Here is a 14,021-nt window from a genome sequence, read left to right on the forward strand (position 1 = left end):
AAATAGAGTTTGTTAGAGCCATCCAAATTCTCTCATTGATAATGTTATTTATGGATACTAACAAGACTAAAATTTTAACAGAAATATATGCATTGACAGAATGATGTGGACTGTGTATCCAATAAATTCAACCATTTATTGTTGCTCTATAAAGGGGTACCCAATAAGTAGATAAGTGTTGGTCGATTATCAGCTGTTATAATGAAAAATATAAAATATTAATACAATTTAATAGAGTGTAGTAGCGACCATATATATATGTAAAAATTATATCATGTGCCATGCAACTATATACAGTATGAATAAATATATATTTAATGTAGGTACGTACTGTATGTAGTAGCACCCAAGCATCATAGTGTGGGCACCAGTTGGCTGATAAATCCTCAATAACACTTGTAGCTGAGGTTAATTCTGACTTTTTAACCTCGATGACTTGACCTCCAGAAGCTTTAGCAAGGAGACGGTAGAGCTGGGCCTCGGACGCTGTGATACTCCGTGGAGTGGATCTGACAGATCGTTTGATGCCTACAACAACCTCAGTCAGCATAAAAGTAACCTGCATGTATGATATAAAAAAAATTACATGTAAGGTGTATTTACTGCTTGAAAACAAATCTCACCCAAACACAAAAAAATGTAAATGTGACCACGGTGCCACGAGAATATGACCATTTTTAATGTATATATGACTATATAATAAAATCATAATAACTGGGATTTGTTTTTAGCATTGATGGCCAAACAGAACACTTACTGCTGACTTAGAGCTTTCAATGAGGGCAAGTATGTTATTTTTCAGATGGGCGTCCTTGGCTGGAGTGTCAGTGAAGACAAAGATGTCAGAGTAAGGTGGAGCCGTGGTCAGGGCGAGCTGCCAGACATATACAGGACATGAAAACTGTTATTTATTGCTGATGACCAAAACAAAAAACAAAAAAAACTCAACTCAGGTTACTGTGTACAAGTGCAAAATGAAATTAGCTGTTTGTAACTATGTTGATACTGGACTAAAAAGTTCTGATCATCAACACCTGCAATCCAGACAAGCACAAGTCTTGTGTGTCACCATTTCCATTTGCATAGAGTTTGTTAATGCGGTCTTTAAACACGTCTGCATCCGTCGTCATCAGCAGGGGTCCAAACTCGGTCAATGACAATGAGTTATTACTATAAGGTAGTCCAAAGATTACAGTGACATGACGCTGCTATTTTCCTGTGTTACCCAGGTTCTCACCTGAATCGTTAAAAGGTACCAATATGTAGGCAGACGGCTCGTCCTCTGTTCCCCTCTTGGAGTCAATAATGTCAAAGGAAACTTTCTTTGCTGCGGCAATGTCGTCCTTCATGCTGTCTGCAGTGCCAATCACAAAACACAGGGCAGGGGACTGAGAGAGACCCATTAATCTGTAGGATCCAAGAGAGAAAAGACAAACACTGAATTCCTTCAAAGGTTGTAAGATCATTTCATTCTTGACATGGAAATGGACTAAAATTGTCAGGTACCGCAGGAAGTTTTTGTCTCCAACCGCTAGTCTGATGTCTTCCAGCAGCTCCACTGTGGCATTCACAGCCAAATCAGCAGCTTTGTGGTGAAGTGAGCCATGGCTAGACTCCACTTTGTCTTTATTGATGCCCCCCACGGGGTCGTTCCTGCTGGTTCGGTCCCAAAAACCTCCATGACTGCATTTACCTTGGAGCAAAAAAGATTTCTGTGTCATTACAAAACCATTAAACACTGGGGAGATCCGTATACATATTAAGGTCATTCCTTTGAGCTACCTGGAGGCTTCGCTGAGGAAAGGATACTGAAGTAGCCTGAAGTGAGGAGACCCTGCTGCAGGAGGTTGTCAGAACAGTTCTGTCCTGTACAGTTTCTACAGGTTGGAACAGTTGGGCCTGTGTACATGAAATAAAAACACAAACACAACAAAAATGTCACACAAAGTATATCTGATAAAATATGGTTTAAATCACCTCAGAATTCAGTGTTTGAAAACTGGACCGGTTTAGTTGAACACAAAGCTGAGCTGCTTTCAGGAACTGAACAAAGATATACATGACGATCTTGCTCAGGCTCTTATTTTAGTTTTTATAGTCATCTGCTGCCACCAAGTGGCAGATTATTTCATTGCTCTGCCTCTTACTGTCACATAGAGAACAAATATAAATGGTTTTCCATAAGTAATTAATAGCATTTAAACCAATTAAGTGAAATCAGATCATTTCCCACAGCACACTAATGTGCTGCAGTTGTTGGGGATCACTGATGTTAATAAATAAAAAAGAAGAGTGATACTCTACTCAGGAACTATTTAAGACTTATTTGTACTGCATATTACAGTTTGTTGTTAGACACTATGGTACTGATTGTTCCTGGGTTGGTGTCTGAGAGCACATGTCACCTCTGCATGTCATCACATGATGAGCCTCTGTTGACCTACAGCTGACAGATGCATTGACCTTCTTCGTCTTCGTTGACGATCAGCACATTCATATTGATGATCGGCATGTAATATGTTCCTAAGACAAATGCAGTTGTCACACACAGATATGTTCTCACCAGCCAGGTTCTCTAGAGGTTGGTCTGGGCTGATGAGAGCACTATGAGGAACTTCTTTCCCCAACTCCACCCAGTTACTGTAGCTGTAGAAGTCCTGGAAACAAAGGTTTGACATCATTCCTTACAACTGTATATTTTGATCAACGTATATACAGCCAAAACGATTCTAAAACAACACCTGTAAGGTGTGACACACTTGTCCCAGAATAAATCTTCCTGTAACAAAGCTCTCCTTCTCCACGCTGGTCTTGACAGCAGCCACACCTTGACAGCAGAGTGGGGGAAGAAAGACCGCAGAACAAACTGTAGTAGAACTGTCATATCCAATTGTACTGCTGTATTTTGCTGAAATAATACGTGTAAGTAGTGCAAAAAACCTGTATCACACTATATGCTGTTGAAAACAGATTTCTCCTATTATTCTGTAGTCCCAAATGTTTACCTGTGAGAATCTGTTAAAGCGATGTTGTACAGGACAGTGTACATTGTCATTTTTGCATGTGTACTAATTCTAATAATACACAGGTTTAATAAAAAAAAGTATTCTGATCAACTAAGAGGTGCATTAGATCACATGTGTCAAACTCAAGGCCTCAAACCCAAATGACCTATGGACTGATACTGGTCTACGAACCAGGGGTTGGGAACCCCTGATCTATACAAACGGCCTTTCAAGGGGAACTGTATTGCTGATGTGGCCCCCAGTCAAAATAAGTTTACATCATTAGAGTCAGACACTTTAATGTCTGTATAATCCTTTGACAGCTGGTGGATGTAGAACAGTTAATTGTAACATTCTAAAATGTCCAGTCGACAATGTGATGAAGGAGGTTAGGGTTTCCTTAGTACCTGAGCTGATTATGTTACGTCCTTCTTTGAACATCTCATCGTCAAAATGGTGCTTCCCACTCATGACCAATACACCGCGTCCACTAGTGCATTGCTCAAGTGTATAGTGGTGATGGAAGTGTAGAACATAAAGCTAGAGATTAGGGACGAGGAGGAGCTGGTGGAGGAGCAGGCTCTCTGCACACTGTCAGGTGACAGGCTCTCTGTTATCTGAACAAAGTGAGACAACAGACACTGTGGACGGCAGTAATATCCAAAACAAAAATGTCCCTGCTTTGTTGTTATCATTGTGAAAAGATATCTCTGTAAGGTCTCAAAGAAAGCCTTCAGGATTCACAGTGTTTATTTAACTCACAGTCAGACTGAAGTTCCGTCCCTCAGAGGCAGCAATATCACGGCACACCTCGGCCGTCTTCATCAGAATAGCCGTTTGTGTGATGTGAAGGTGGGTGCTAGAGTTTCCATTGAAAACAAAAAGTGGCATGAAGCAGTGGGTGAGACGTGGTGTGGAGAGGCTCACTGCCATCAGGAGCAGGACTCTCATCCTGGCTGTCATCATAACCTGAGTATGACCAGAGGATGGAGTTCACAAAGAAAACCAGGTCTTTTTCTGTTGGCACAGAAATATAAATTCAGAGACTGTGAACTCCTATTTAACTGTGTGTGCAGAAACCCATGTAGACCAGCGGTCCACAACCTGTATCAGCAGTTACTGTGGACTGTTAATATCACGCCATCGTTAAAGGATCATTAAAACCATCTTTCAGTCTTTCTTCTGTCAGTATCAGAGTCTGAATGACCTGTTGTTTTGAAAAAATAAAGGGATATGACACGTGTCCCACTGTGGACCGATACCAAATGACCGATGGAATGGCACCAGTCCCCTGACCAAGGGTTGAAGACCCGTGATGTAGACAATTCAATGCAACAGTAGAACTATATAGTAACCATATTTAGAAATGTACATAAAAAGTAGTACTTCACTCTGTACTGCATGACAATTTCCTAAAACCATACTTTTTAAATGTCAAAAATATTTAGCCTGGTATCATTTCAGAAAAGAGGTTATTGATAAATACATACTAATTACAATATTTATCATATTAAAGTCTCTCTATTTCTTTTAAAATGTCCTTCACTTTATGTGATTATTGGTGTATTCTCTTACCACGGTGTCTTTCTGTAGACTAGTCTTGGTCCAAAGTCCAGTTTTATGGTCGGAGACAATCCTGAATCAAACCTGGTGGATGGTATAACGTGCTATAGTTCTGCCTTCTCTCTTTGCCCCACTTGGTGTACGAGGGTTTCTGCTCATTCATCCCTTTTATAGGTGAAACCAAAGTTCATCTTGAATGCTTGAGATGATGGAATGTATTCCACCTTGAAGCTTTCACACACACACGCACACACACACCCCCCCTCTTTTTTCAAAGTATTTTGATGAGGCAATAATGTGGCTTGTTCTGACTCAGACTGATACAGCTGACTGTTGATGATATACAGAAATGAAAGATGATATAAAGACAGTGTTCGTGACCGTTACTACATACCCTCACTTCTTTGCAGAGTTTGATACGAAATTAGTTTAAAATCCCAATGACACGAGGCTCTGTGATTTTACCTGCCAATCATCTGGGTCAACAACTGATTACAAAGCAGGCTAGTCATTAGCCTAATTTCCACCGCTCCCATTTAACTTGGTAGTTAGTATTATCCTACAATGAAGAGCAACAACAATGAAGAACATCTGCATTTCATAACCATGTTACAGTGATGACATCATCATTTTGTGTTTTTTATAACCATGGATAGCCATGATCTTGTGATTTTCTCTTTAACCTCCCCGCCTGACACATTCAGAGAAGTGCTGAATCCACCTCTCCCAAAGCATTTCTTTTTCTGATGTGAAAATGTAAAAAAAGGGGAAGTGCAACATACTGAGATATTTGGGTTTTTTCTCAATAATATATTAAAAAATTACACACAGTTCGATTTATGACTAAATAAATTAAATCAGTCAAAATCCTATATTGACAAAGAAGATGTCAAACATGACAGAAAAGAATTCTGTACACCCAATGTTTTTTTATACAACTGGAAAAAACTCACAGCGTTATGTGTGTGTAGGCACTGCTGTATTTGACAGCAGGTACAAAGCCTAGAGCAGTAAGTATGAGTAAATCAGAGGTTAGTAGTGGCCTCTATATTTTTACTAATTCGAGGAGATAGTTGACAATTCTCAAGAAGGTGAGTTTTCAGAATTGACAGATTTTTATTTCTGTTGTAACAAATGTGACATACAGTTAAATAAATATTAATCGCACAATGGGAATAATGACACAACAGAACCGACAAGAACTTGTTTATTCAGCAGTTTTGCTTAAATGTAAAAACTTTGGGTTGATATTATACTCATAACTAAAGTATTCAAATATAGCAGACTGAGTATGGAGTTCACCTGTGTTTTGATGCGTTTGATGAGTTCAGTGAATGTGTCACAAGGGCCAATCTGGTGGCAGCCAATAAAAAAATGTGGATTTGAGCCAGCAAGGCATTGTTTGGTCAAAGTTCCAGCAAATAGGACGTCTTTGTTCTGTTGTTGGTGAGATAACTGTTGGTACTTTTGGCTAATTCTCCATGTACAGAGTAAGGTTTGGTTTTTTTAGCGTCGGCTAAGACGTTAAAAGACATATATATTATATAAAAGACATATATTTAGCCTTCATGGAGCCGCCATCATTTCTGAGAGGTGACTCAGTTCATTCTTGTTCTTTTATGTTCCTTGGAAGTCACCAGTGTGGAGGAAGACTCCTCAAATTAATGATTGTTTAGGTGAAATGCCAGAAGGGAAGTTGCTGACATAATGGTCCTGCTGACTGTGACTTAACAGACATGACAGTACGAGACTCCCCTTTATACGGGAAACTGTTGTGTGGTAATAACACATTATTTTCTCCACCTTACTTTGTCTCTGGACAAGTGACACGTGCCTTTGTAGAGTTTTCTCTGTTGATATATCTGTGTAATAAATCCTATTCTAAAAATAAGGTGACCAAACAACAAAACCTTGACAAACTCATGTTGACAGAGTTTTATTCTAGATGAACTGTCATCTCTGAGATGAAACTCTTGTTTCAGCTAAGTGTTTTTGTACATGTTCACGAACAAACCATGAGAAACAACTACAGCATAATGACCTTTAGCTTTCTCTACTAAACACGCTGCACGTGTTAGCTGTGTGTGAGAGCTACAAAAAGACGTTGGACGGCAAGATGCGTCTTATCTTACCAGTTTCTGAACAACTGGTCTACATTCATTCTGGATTTGATCACAGCAGATAAGAAACCTAGGTGTTGTCCTTCACACTTCTCTTCTTCTGCAACATCACTCTAAAGACCCTATTGTGCATGGATGGAACTGCCGGTTCTTCCAGTTCAGAGATATTTCAAAACACCAGAGTCCGGTGTTGACATCTGAGGTGGAGACGATCATCCAGGCCTCACGTCTTTTATCTTTGTTGAAATAAAAAGAAAATTGAGTTTAAGGCTCTCTAAAACTGAGCTCCAAAGCTTTTCACAAACCCAATGAATACATCACTCCTTTTTACCTGGCACTGGTTAGCTCTGACCTGTTGGACCTTCTTGGAACCTAAAGTCAGCAGGTCAGAAATTTGAAAAACAACACTTTGACCCATTTGAAAAAAGAATGTATGTTTACTATAAATTTAAAAGAAAAAAATCAGAAAACACATGTTTAATATAGTCTTGTCATTCTTAATTATTCAATTTGCAAAAACCATAAAATATTTGTATTATTGCAAAATAAATACAATCAAATTTCACTCACTGTACAATAACTGAAATGGTCTCACAGCACAACACACACTACTGTATATTTCACATCCATGTGTTTTGGTCAATGATGAACATCATTACTTTCTCGAGCAACAAAGTTTTCCAGCTCTGTGGAGGTAAAGGAGCGGCTGAATGAACCCATTGAAGGAAGTCAGATCAATGCAAACAGTTAAGATAATAAAAAAGGCAATTTCATGAAGGAAATGTTGCAGTGGAATGGCGATCATATACAACAAAGAGAAAATGGTCCTGAATATTGTGAGGAGGAGGATTTTTTTAAAAGCCCTCCGTTTCATGGCGTGGCTTTTCTTCTTCTCACATTTGCCCCCCGGACCAGGGCATTTCAGTGTCCAGAGAACCCTCAGGCAGCAGAAGAACGTCACAGACAACAAGAGTATGTGCTGGATGAAAAATGCATACATATACAAGGAGTGGATAAACGTGTACCCACAATAGGTACAGGAGGCCAAGGCAATCAGCCAGACCACAGAACTGCAGACCATCTTGTGTCTGAGGGTTTTATAGTGGAGGTAAAACACTGGGTGGACGACCCCGGCGTAGCACTCAACACAGATACAGAACTGGAAGAGAGGACGGGCGGTTAGGATGAGACCAAATGAAAAGATGTAGACGTTTAACCAGAAATATCTTTCCGTCATGAGATGAAGGAAAAAGCTGACACCGAATGATGAAAACAGGACGTCAGATATCGCCATGTTCAGACAGAAAAAATCTGACGTCAGTGTCTCGGCTGACCCTGTTAATACCAGCCAAATGAAATAAGCATTTGGAGGAATATTCTGTATCATGGTAATGATAACTGAATAGGTTGTTAACTGGAAGTACTCGCCATACAAGATGAATGAACCATTGGTAACCATGTTTGCCTAGAGAAAAAAAACCCAAAAACTATTTTAGTAGAAACACACACACAGGTACTGCACACACATACACATCTTATCATGTGTCATATTATCAACTTTACCTTTTGTCCACCGCAGTAGCACTGTGTATTTAAAGCTGGAGTGATGCAGCTGCTGTGTCTGGAGCATGACTGAAGTGATGTGATGGAAATCTGCTCTTATTATGTTATGGAAAGATGATATAACCAGACACACTGAACAAACGAAAACACACATCTGTGGTTATGTGGACATCTCATTGAATAACAAAAGCTTTCAAAGTAGGCCTACGAAAATATGTAAAACACTGTTGTGATTAGAGTCATTTCTTTTGCAAATGATATGACATCTATCTATCCATCCATCTATCTATCTATCTATCTATCTATCCATCTATCTATCTATCTATCTATCTATCAGAACACAATGACAGAATGGTTACGTATATCCGCTAGATTATGACAGATTGATAGACAGCGACTACTGCACTCTACTGTACATACATACTAAATAACTCCACCCTTTGTTGCAAAGACTCACACTGAGTTTCCCCATGGAGGGACGAATAATGGGCTTCAATTTATTTTATGTTGCAGTTGGCCAACAGATGGCAGTATAATACCATTCACGTACATGGCATAAACATTTAATCCTTCAAATGTTTTTATATGAATTATAGCGGTTATATATCTTAAATATATTTATTTTCATGCAGTGAAGGAAAATGAAAACTTTGGTCTCATTTGTAACGATTATCAGCCTGTCCTCACAGGTGCCTGTACTGTTCTGTAACTACACAGACGTCTGCAACATTTATCCACCTTAATAACCCCCCCCCCCACTGGTTAACTAGTGGATTCTTACAACATTTTGTTACTTTTTCAGGCTTTACGTTGATGATGTATCATGTGACTGGCAGAGCGGTGGTGACGTGTTTAGAGGCACAGATGGAAATGCTGTTTGTTTGTCTGTGTAAATGACCTGGCACGTGGTATGTGCTCTGTGCTGTACCAACCCTGGGATTATTGCTGGGAAGGAAATATAAATTCAACAACAACAACAACAAAATATATTAATAATTTTGTATTATTATTTATTATTTTAAACTTATTCTTTATTTTTGTCCAAAAAATAGAATCTGAGTTGTATGTTTTATGTTGCCTCTCTCTCTCTCTCTCTCAATGACCTCGATGGCAGTGCACATCATTATAACTGCACATAATAGTATGACATACTATTATACATACATGACATCATGTTTTTTTTTTATACGAAAAAAGCACATTACACATTTAAAAAAACAAAAATTAATATAATGAATTAACTAAAAAAGGTCAGAATATTTGGAAAAAATGACATTGTCAAATTATATTGACGTAATTACAGCAAGGTTATATATGCGTACATATAATTATTTATACATTATATTACAGATATAATTACACTTTTCTATAAACAAAACCTACACATCCCTCTCAGCTACTGTGTGACATTTGAGTATGCAGTAAGGTTCTGTTTTATTTGACAGAGGGTAACCGAGGAACCGACACCAAAGCCTGCGTACAAAGGTTCACTGAACTGTGCCTTGAAACGGTGAATCAGCTCCATGGTCTCTGAGACTGAGTAAAAAGCCAGAGTGTTGCCTGAATAGTCTAGGAAGACACCGATTCGTGACGCGCGGGGAGTATGAGGAAGGTCTTTGTCTGCCTTGTTGTGCCAGGCAGAGTATCCTGAGTCTGAGCACAATAGACTCCAGGACTTATCATTGTAGCCCAGCAGACTGTGTGAGTTCTTCCCTTTGCGACTGATGCTCTTATACGCCACTCCAACAGAACACTCCCCGCCCCACTCTGCCTCCCAGTAGAACCTAAACCCAGTCAGGGGCTCCTTACACAGAACCTGGGAGAAGCCGTCAAAGCGGTCCGGGTGATCTGGGTAAAACTGGACTGTTTTCTTCCTTGTGACCCGTTGATTACCGTCAGACAGAACCAGCTCTTTATAAACCGTGTTCGGGTCAAAAGACATCTTACAGGAATCTAGTTAAAAAACAAAATCAAACTTCCATCAATATCAGTTCACTATCATTATTGAACATTTATAATAATGATATTTTAAAAAAGAAGACTCACATCTTAAGAATTCTGTTCTTGTTTTAGGTTCCTGAAAATCTACTCTGGCTGGAACTGTTTGGATACACAAACAAACACAACAATGGACTGTCATTCATTTGTGTGTTTTATGAACTAAAATATCTTCAGTAAATGAACTCTGATTACAAGTCAAACCAACTAGACGTCCATCACTATTATCAGTTTGTTGCTTTACAAAATTTAAAGTGTACTGCTTAGGATACAATTTTCCAGAAATTACCTTTCAGGCGTTTGTTTCCATTTCTTGGCAGCAGTATGTACACTGGGGTTTCACTGACTGTAAGAGTTCCAGTGGCAGGTTGGTTAGTTTCTAACCAACATTTCTATCCTCCACATTAGATTTTTGTTTTTTTAACAACACACCTGTCTTGGAGATCTTGCTCAGCTCCTTCTTACATATGTCATCCACATGTTCCTTCATCTCTATTGCCGTCTTGCTCATCTCTCCAAAGGAAAACTGAGGGTTGATGAGTACTTTGGGAACCATAGCCTCAGGAGGAACGCACAATGTTGGGAAATTCTGCTTCACAGAACAAAACAGGAAAAGCTTTACGTTTAAGAACCGGACTCTTTACAGACTGAATGCTACAAACACAGGGGTTGTCAGGTTGGGGTTATTGTTGTCCCCATAAATTTATGTTTGTTTACATGCACCAGTTGTACGCCATTTTTGTACAACATTTTTTTTGCTCTTCATTATGATTCTGATACACAAGTCAGATGTTTTTATGCTCTGTATTATGACGTGTTAGCATAGGTGAGTTCAGAGTTACGCCGGAAATCAAATTATGTGCTATGCAGTGTTGCTTGTGCAAATCATATTCTGTTGTTATTTGTTCTATATTAGGTGGTCAACTGGCTACAGGAACAAAGTCGTTAGTGGTAGAATGATTAATAGTAGGGAGGTCCGATATTAACTGTTTTGCTAATAACTGACATGCCGACATCGTCCTAACACTTAATTTCTGATTCTAATATCAACTGATACCGATATAGCGGGACAGTGATGGAAGTTAACTGTTGCCTGCTCACTAAAGTGATGGGTTAAAACAGTGTTTTTCAACTATTTTCTGGCCCCCTAGGGGACAGAATTATAATACTCTCGAGTGCCTGGTATTATTTACAAACCACTGCAAACGTTGCTGGCACCAGAATTTTGCATGCAATCCCCTCAGTATCAATATAGATTAATAAAATAAGCTGTAATGCTGCCATCTGGTGACTAGAGGCTTGTTTAGCATTCATGTCATTCGTGTCTTTCGCTGTTAGATCATCTAGCACCTGCAGGAAGTGTATGTTGTCCTCAGTTTCAAGGATCTGCCGCAGCTCTGCGTCTCTGCGTTGCAGCTCCAGTATCTCCTGCTCCAGTCGGTCCAAGTAGCCCTCAGCCTGTGACATCGCCGACTGCATGTTGGCCATTATCATCTGATTTATTTCTGCCTTCCAGCGTTCAACTGCCTGAAGCATTTCATGGAAGGTCTTGTCACTCTCTGCCTGTGCTCGCTGGGCACAGCTCTGAAAGAACAAGTCATTCTCACTCACCAAAAATATATCCCTTTTTTTTAAAACAAATGAGGCCACAAATGCTCTAATATAAGGCATATGAAAATGTAAAAGAAATTGTATTTGACCAAGTGCTTGCTCTGGTCTTACTTTGAGAACATCCACGTTATGTTTGAGCTCCTGCAGCTCCTTCATTCTCTCCTGAATTATATGCTGAACCTCAGACTGAGTAATCACCAGCATTTTCTGAAGAAACAGCATACAAAGTGACAGACATAGTGATGCAAGAGGAGTTTTAGGGATAATAAAAAATAACCCACAAACAAACTAAAAAGAGCTTCATTTAAAACATTAGCTCAGTGGTTCTCAAACTGTGGTACATGTACCACCAGTGGTACGCGAGAGCTCTCTAGTGGTACGCAGGGAAAATTCATATTTTCACATTTACATTTTCAATTGAATAAATCTGAAACATACCACGCACAATTAATACAACATTTAAACATAAACATTTTTAAACGTCTCTCCTGTGGTGGAAGCTAACAGTGAAGGCCTCTGCTGCTGTATTCTAATGTTGGTCATCATGGTGGTACTCAGAGAGATCAGTGTTTTCTCAGGTGGTACAGAGTAGAAAAAGTTTGAGAACCACTGCTGTAGATTATCTACATAGAGTAAACAACGAAAACTTAAAACCATTACCTAACACACTCTGAATTTAAACCCTGTAAGTTCATTCATTTTAAATGTGATTGTTAGCTTTTTATTCTGAGCATTTGTCAACACTTGCTTGTTTCTCGACGCGCTCCTCCTCTGCCGAGGTGATGTTGTGGCTGCGGTGCTCTCTGACCGTACACAGCACACAGATGCACATCTGGTCAGAGCGGCAGAACAACTCCAGGCCTTTCTCATGCTGAGGACAGATCTTCCTGTCCAGATGGCCCGTCTCGTCGACCAGCTTGTGCCTCTTGAAGGTGGCGGACTCGTAGTGAGGCTTGACGTGCGTCTCGCAGTAGTACGCCAAGCACATGAGGCAGGACTTGACGGCCTTGCTGCGACGGCCAACGCAGAAGTCACAAAAGGACTCGCGGTGCATGTAGGGGAAGGGAGTGAGCTCCGGGAGATGCCGCCGTGGCTCCTGATTTACATCGGGCAGGTTTCGCCTCAGGACGGGTCGCGGCGTGAAAGTGGCACGACACTGAGGGCAGTTATACACACCCATATGGTCAAACTGGTCCCAGTAGATCTTGATGCACTCGAGGCAATAAGTGTCACCGCAGGGGATGGTGACAGGATCGATTATTGGGTTTACACACAGAGGACAGAAGTCATCAGGTGGTAAAGGAAAACTGCCTTCAGCCATGATGAGGTTTAAAAAGAAAGATTCCCAGAACTTGTTAAAGTTTAATCAAGAAAAAGTTACAAATAATGTAGTTCAGGCCTAGCAGTTGGAGTGTAATGTCCAGAATGAATCCAAACCACCATCTAGAGACAAAGCTGTTTTCTGTTGACACTTAAAGGCTTGACGTTGTTTCTAGTGTAAGCAGAAATTGGATCTGTTTCCATGGGAAAACCTTTATCGTTCCATCATGTGACGTGAAAAAACCAGAACTGAAAACATGGTGCAAATCTGTTTACAAAGCAACACATCATAGCATTTCACACAAAGGCCATGATGGCTGATGGAGTTGTCGGTCACTCCAACAGCCAGGTCTGTTTACGGTGTTCAGATACTACGGTATTTCTTGATAATAACTGATACCTCCATTACTACATTTGTACACAGTTCCCCAGAACATTTATTTTACACAGGTTGTTTACCAGGTGGTAAAAGTGCTTCATCTGCCAAAACCAAGTTGTTGTTGGTCGAGAATTTGACTATACAGGTCTGTGTGGGCGAGGGCAGACACAGACCTACGTCTATGGTTTTCCATTCGACTGGACGGTGAGTTTCATGATGGTGTTTGATATCAAAACAACCTGTGTTTATCAAACAAAAAACCTGGTGCTCAGTAAAAGTATGTGGGTGACCAGGATAGGCCATGTAAACTGAAGGCAGAGCACGAAGATTGGACTATTTACCTGAGCCTTGTAATATCTCTATTTAATGGAATAATATTTATTTGTTTACAAGTATTAGACTTTTCATTAATTCATGAACAAACCCTGCTGTACAACAGGTAACATTGCTCCAACTTACAAG

General features: G+C 39.9%; 2 protein-coding genes across 2 annotated transcripts; both read right to left on the reverse strand.

Moving 5' to 3' along the window:
• Positions 1-693: 693 nt before the first annotated feature.
• LOC103384106 (von Willebrand factor A domain-containing protein 7-like) lies at positions 694-3,968 on the reverse strand. The gene is given in 10 exon segments (XM_025058489.1): positions 694-874; positions 1,035-1,151; positions 1,242-1,407; positions 1,507-1,693; positions 1,783-1,899; positions 2,564-2,657; positions 2,742-2,827; positions 3,413-3,488; positions 3,491-3,622; positions 3,768-3,968. Coding segments are annotated over 10 exon segments (1,323 nt in total). The 3' UTR covers positions 694-727.
• A 5,154-nt stretch (positions 3,969-9,122) lies between these two features.
• On the reverse strand, positions 9,123-14,015 carry LOC103384111 (tripartite motif-containing protein 16-like). Its single transcript, XM_008317500.3, has 7 exons — positions 12,609-14,015; positions 11,972-12,067; positions 11,600-11,833; positions 10,682-10,838; positions 10,539-10,595; positions 10,298-10,351; positions 9,123-10,204 (listed from the first exon to the last, which is right to left on the reverse strand). Exons 1-7 carry the CDS (start codon positions 13,179-13,181, stop codon positions 9,648-9,650), a joined length of 1,728 nt encoding a protein of 575 aa, XP_008315722.1. The 5' UTR covers positions 13,182-14,015; the 3' UTR covers positions 9,123-9,647.
• Positions 14,016-14,021: the final 6 nt, after the last annotated feature.

This window comes from Cynoglossus semilaevis, chromosome 9 (genome assembly GCF_000523025.1).
Source record: "Cynoglossus semilaevis isolate Cse_v1.0 chromosome 9, Cse_v1.0, whole genome shotgun sequence".
Classification (NCBI taxonomy): domain Eukaryota; kingdom Metazoa; phylum Chordata; class Actinopteri; order Pleuronectiformes; family Cynoglossidae; genus Cynoglossus; species Cynoglossus semilaevis.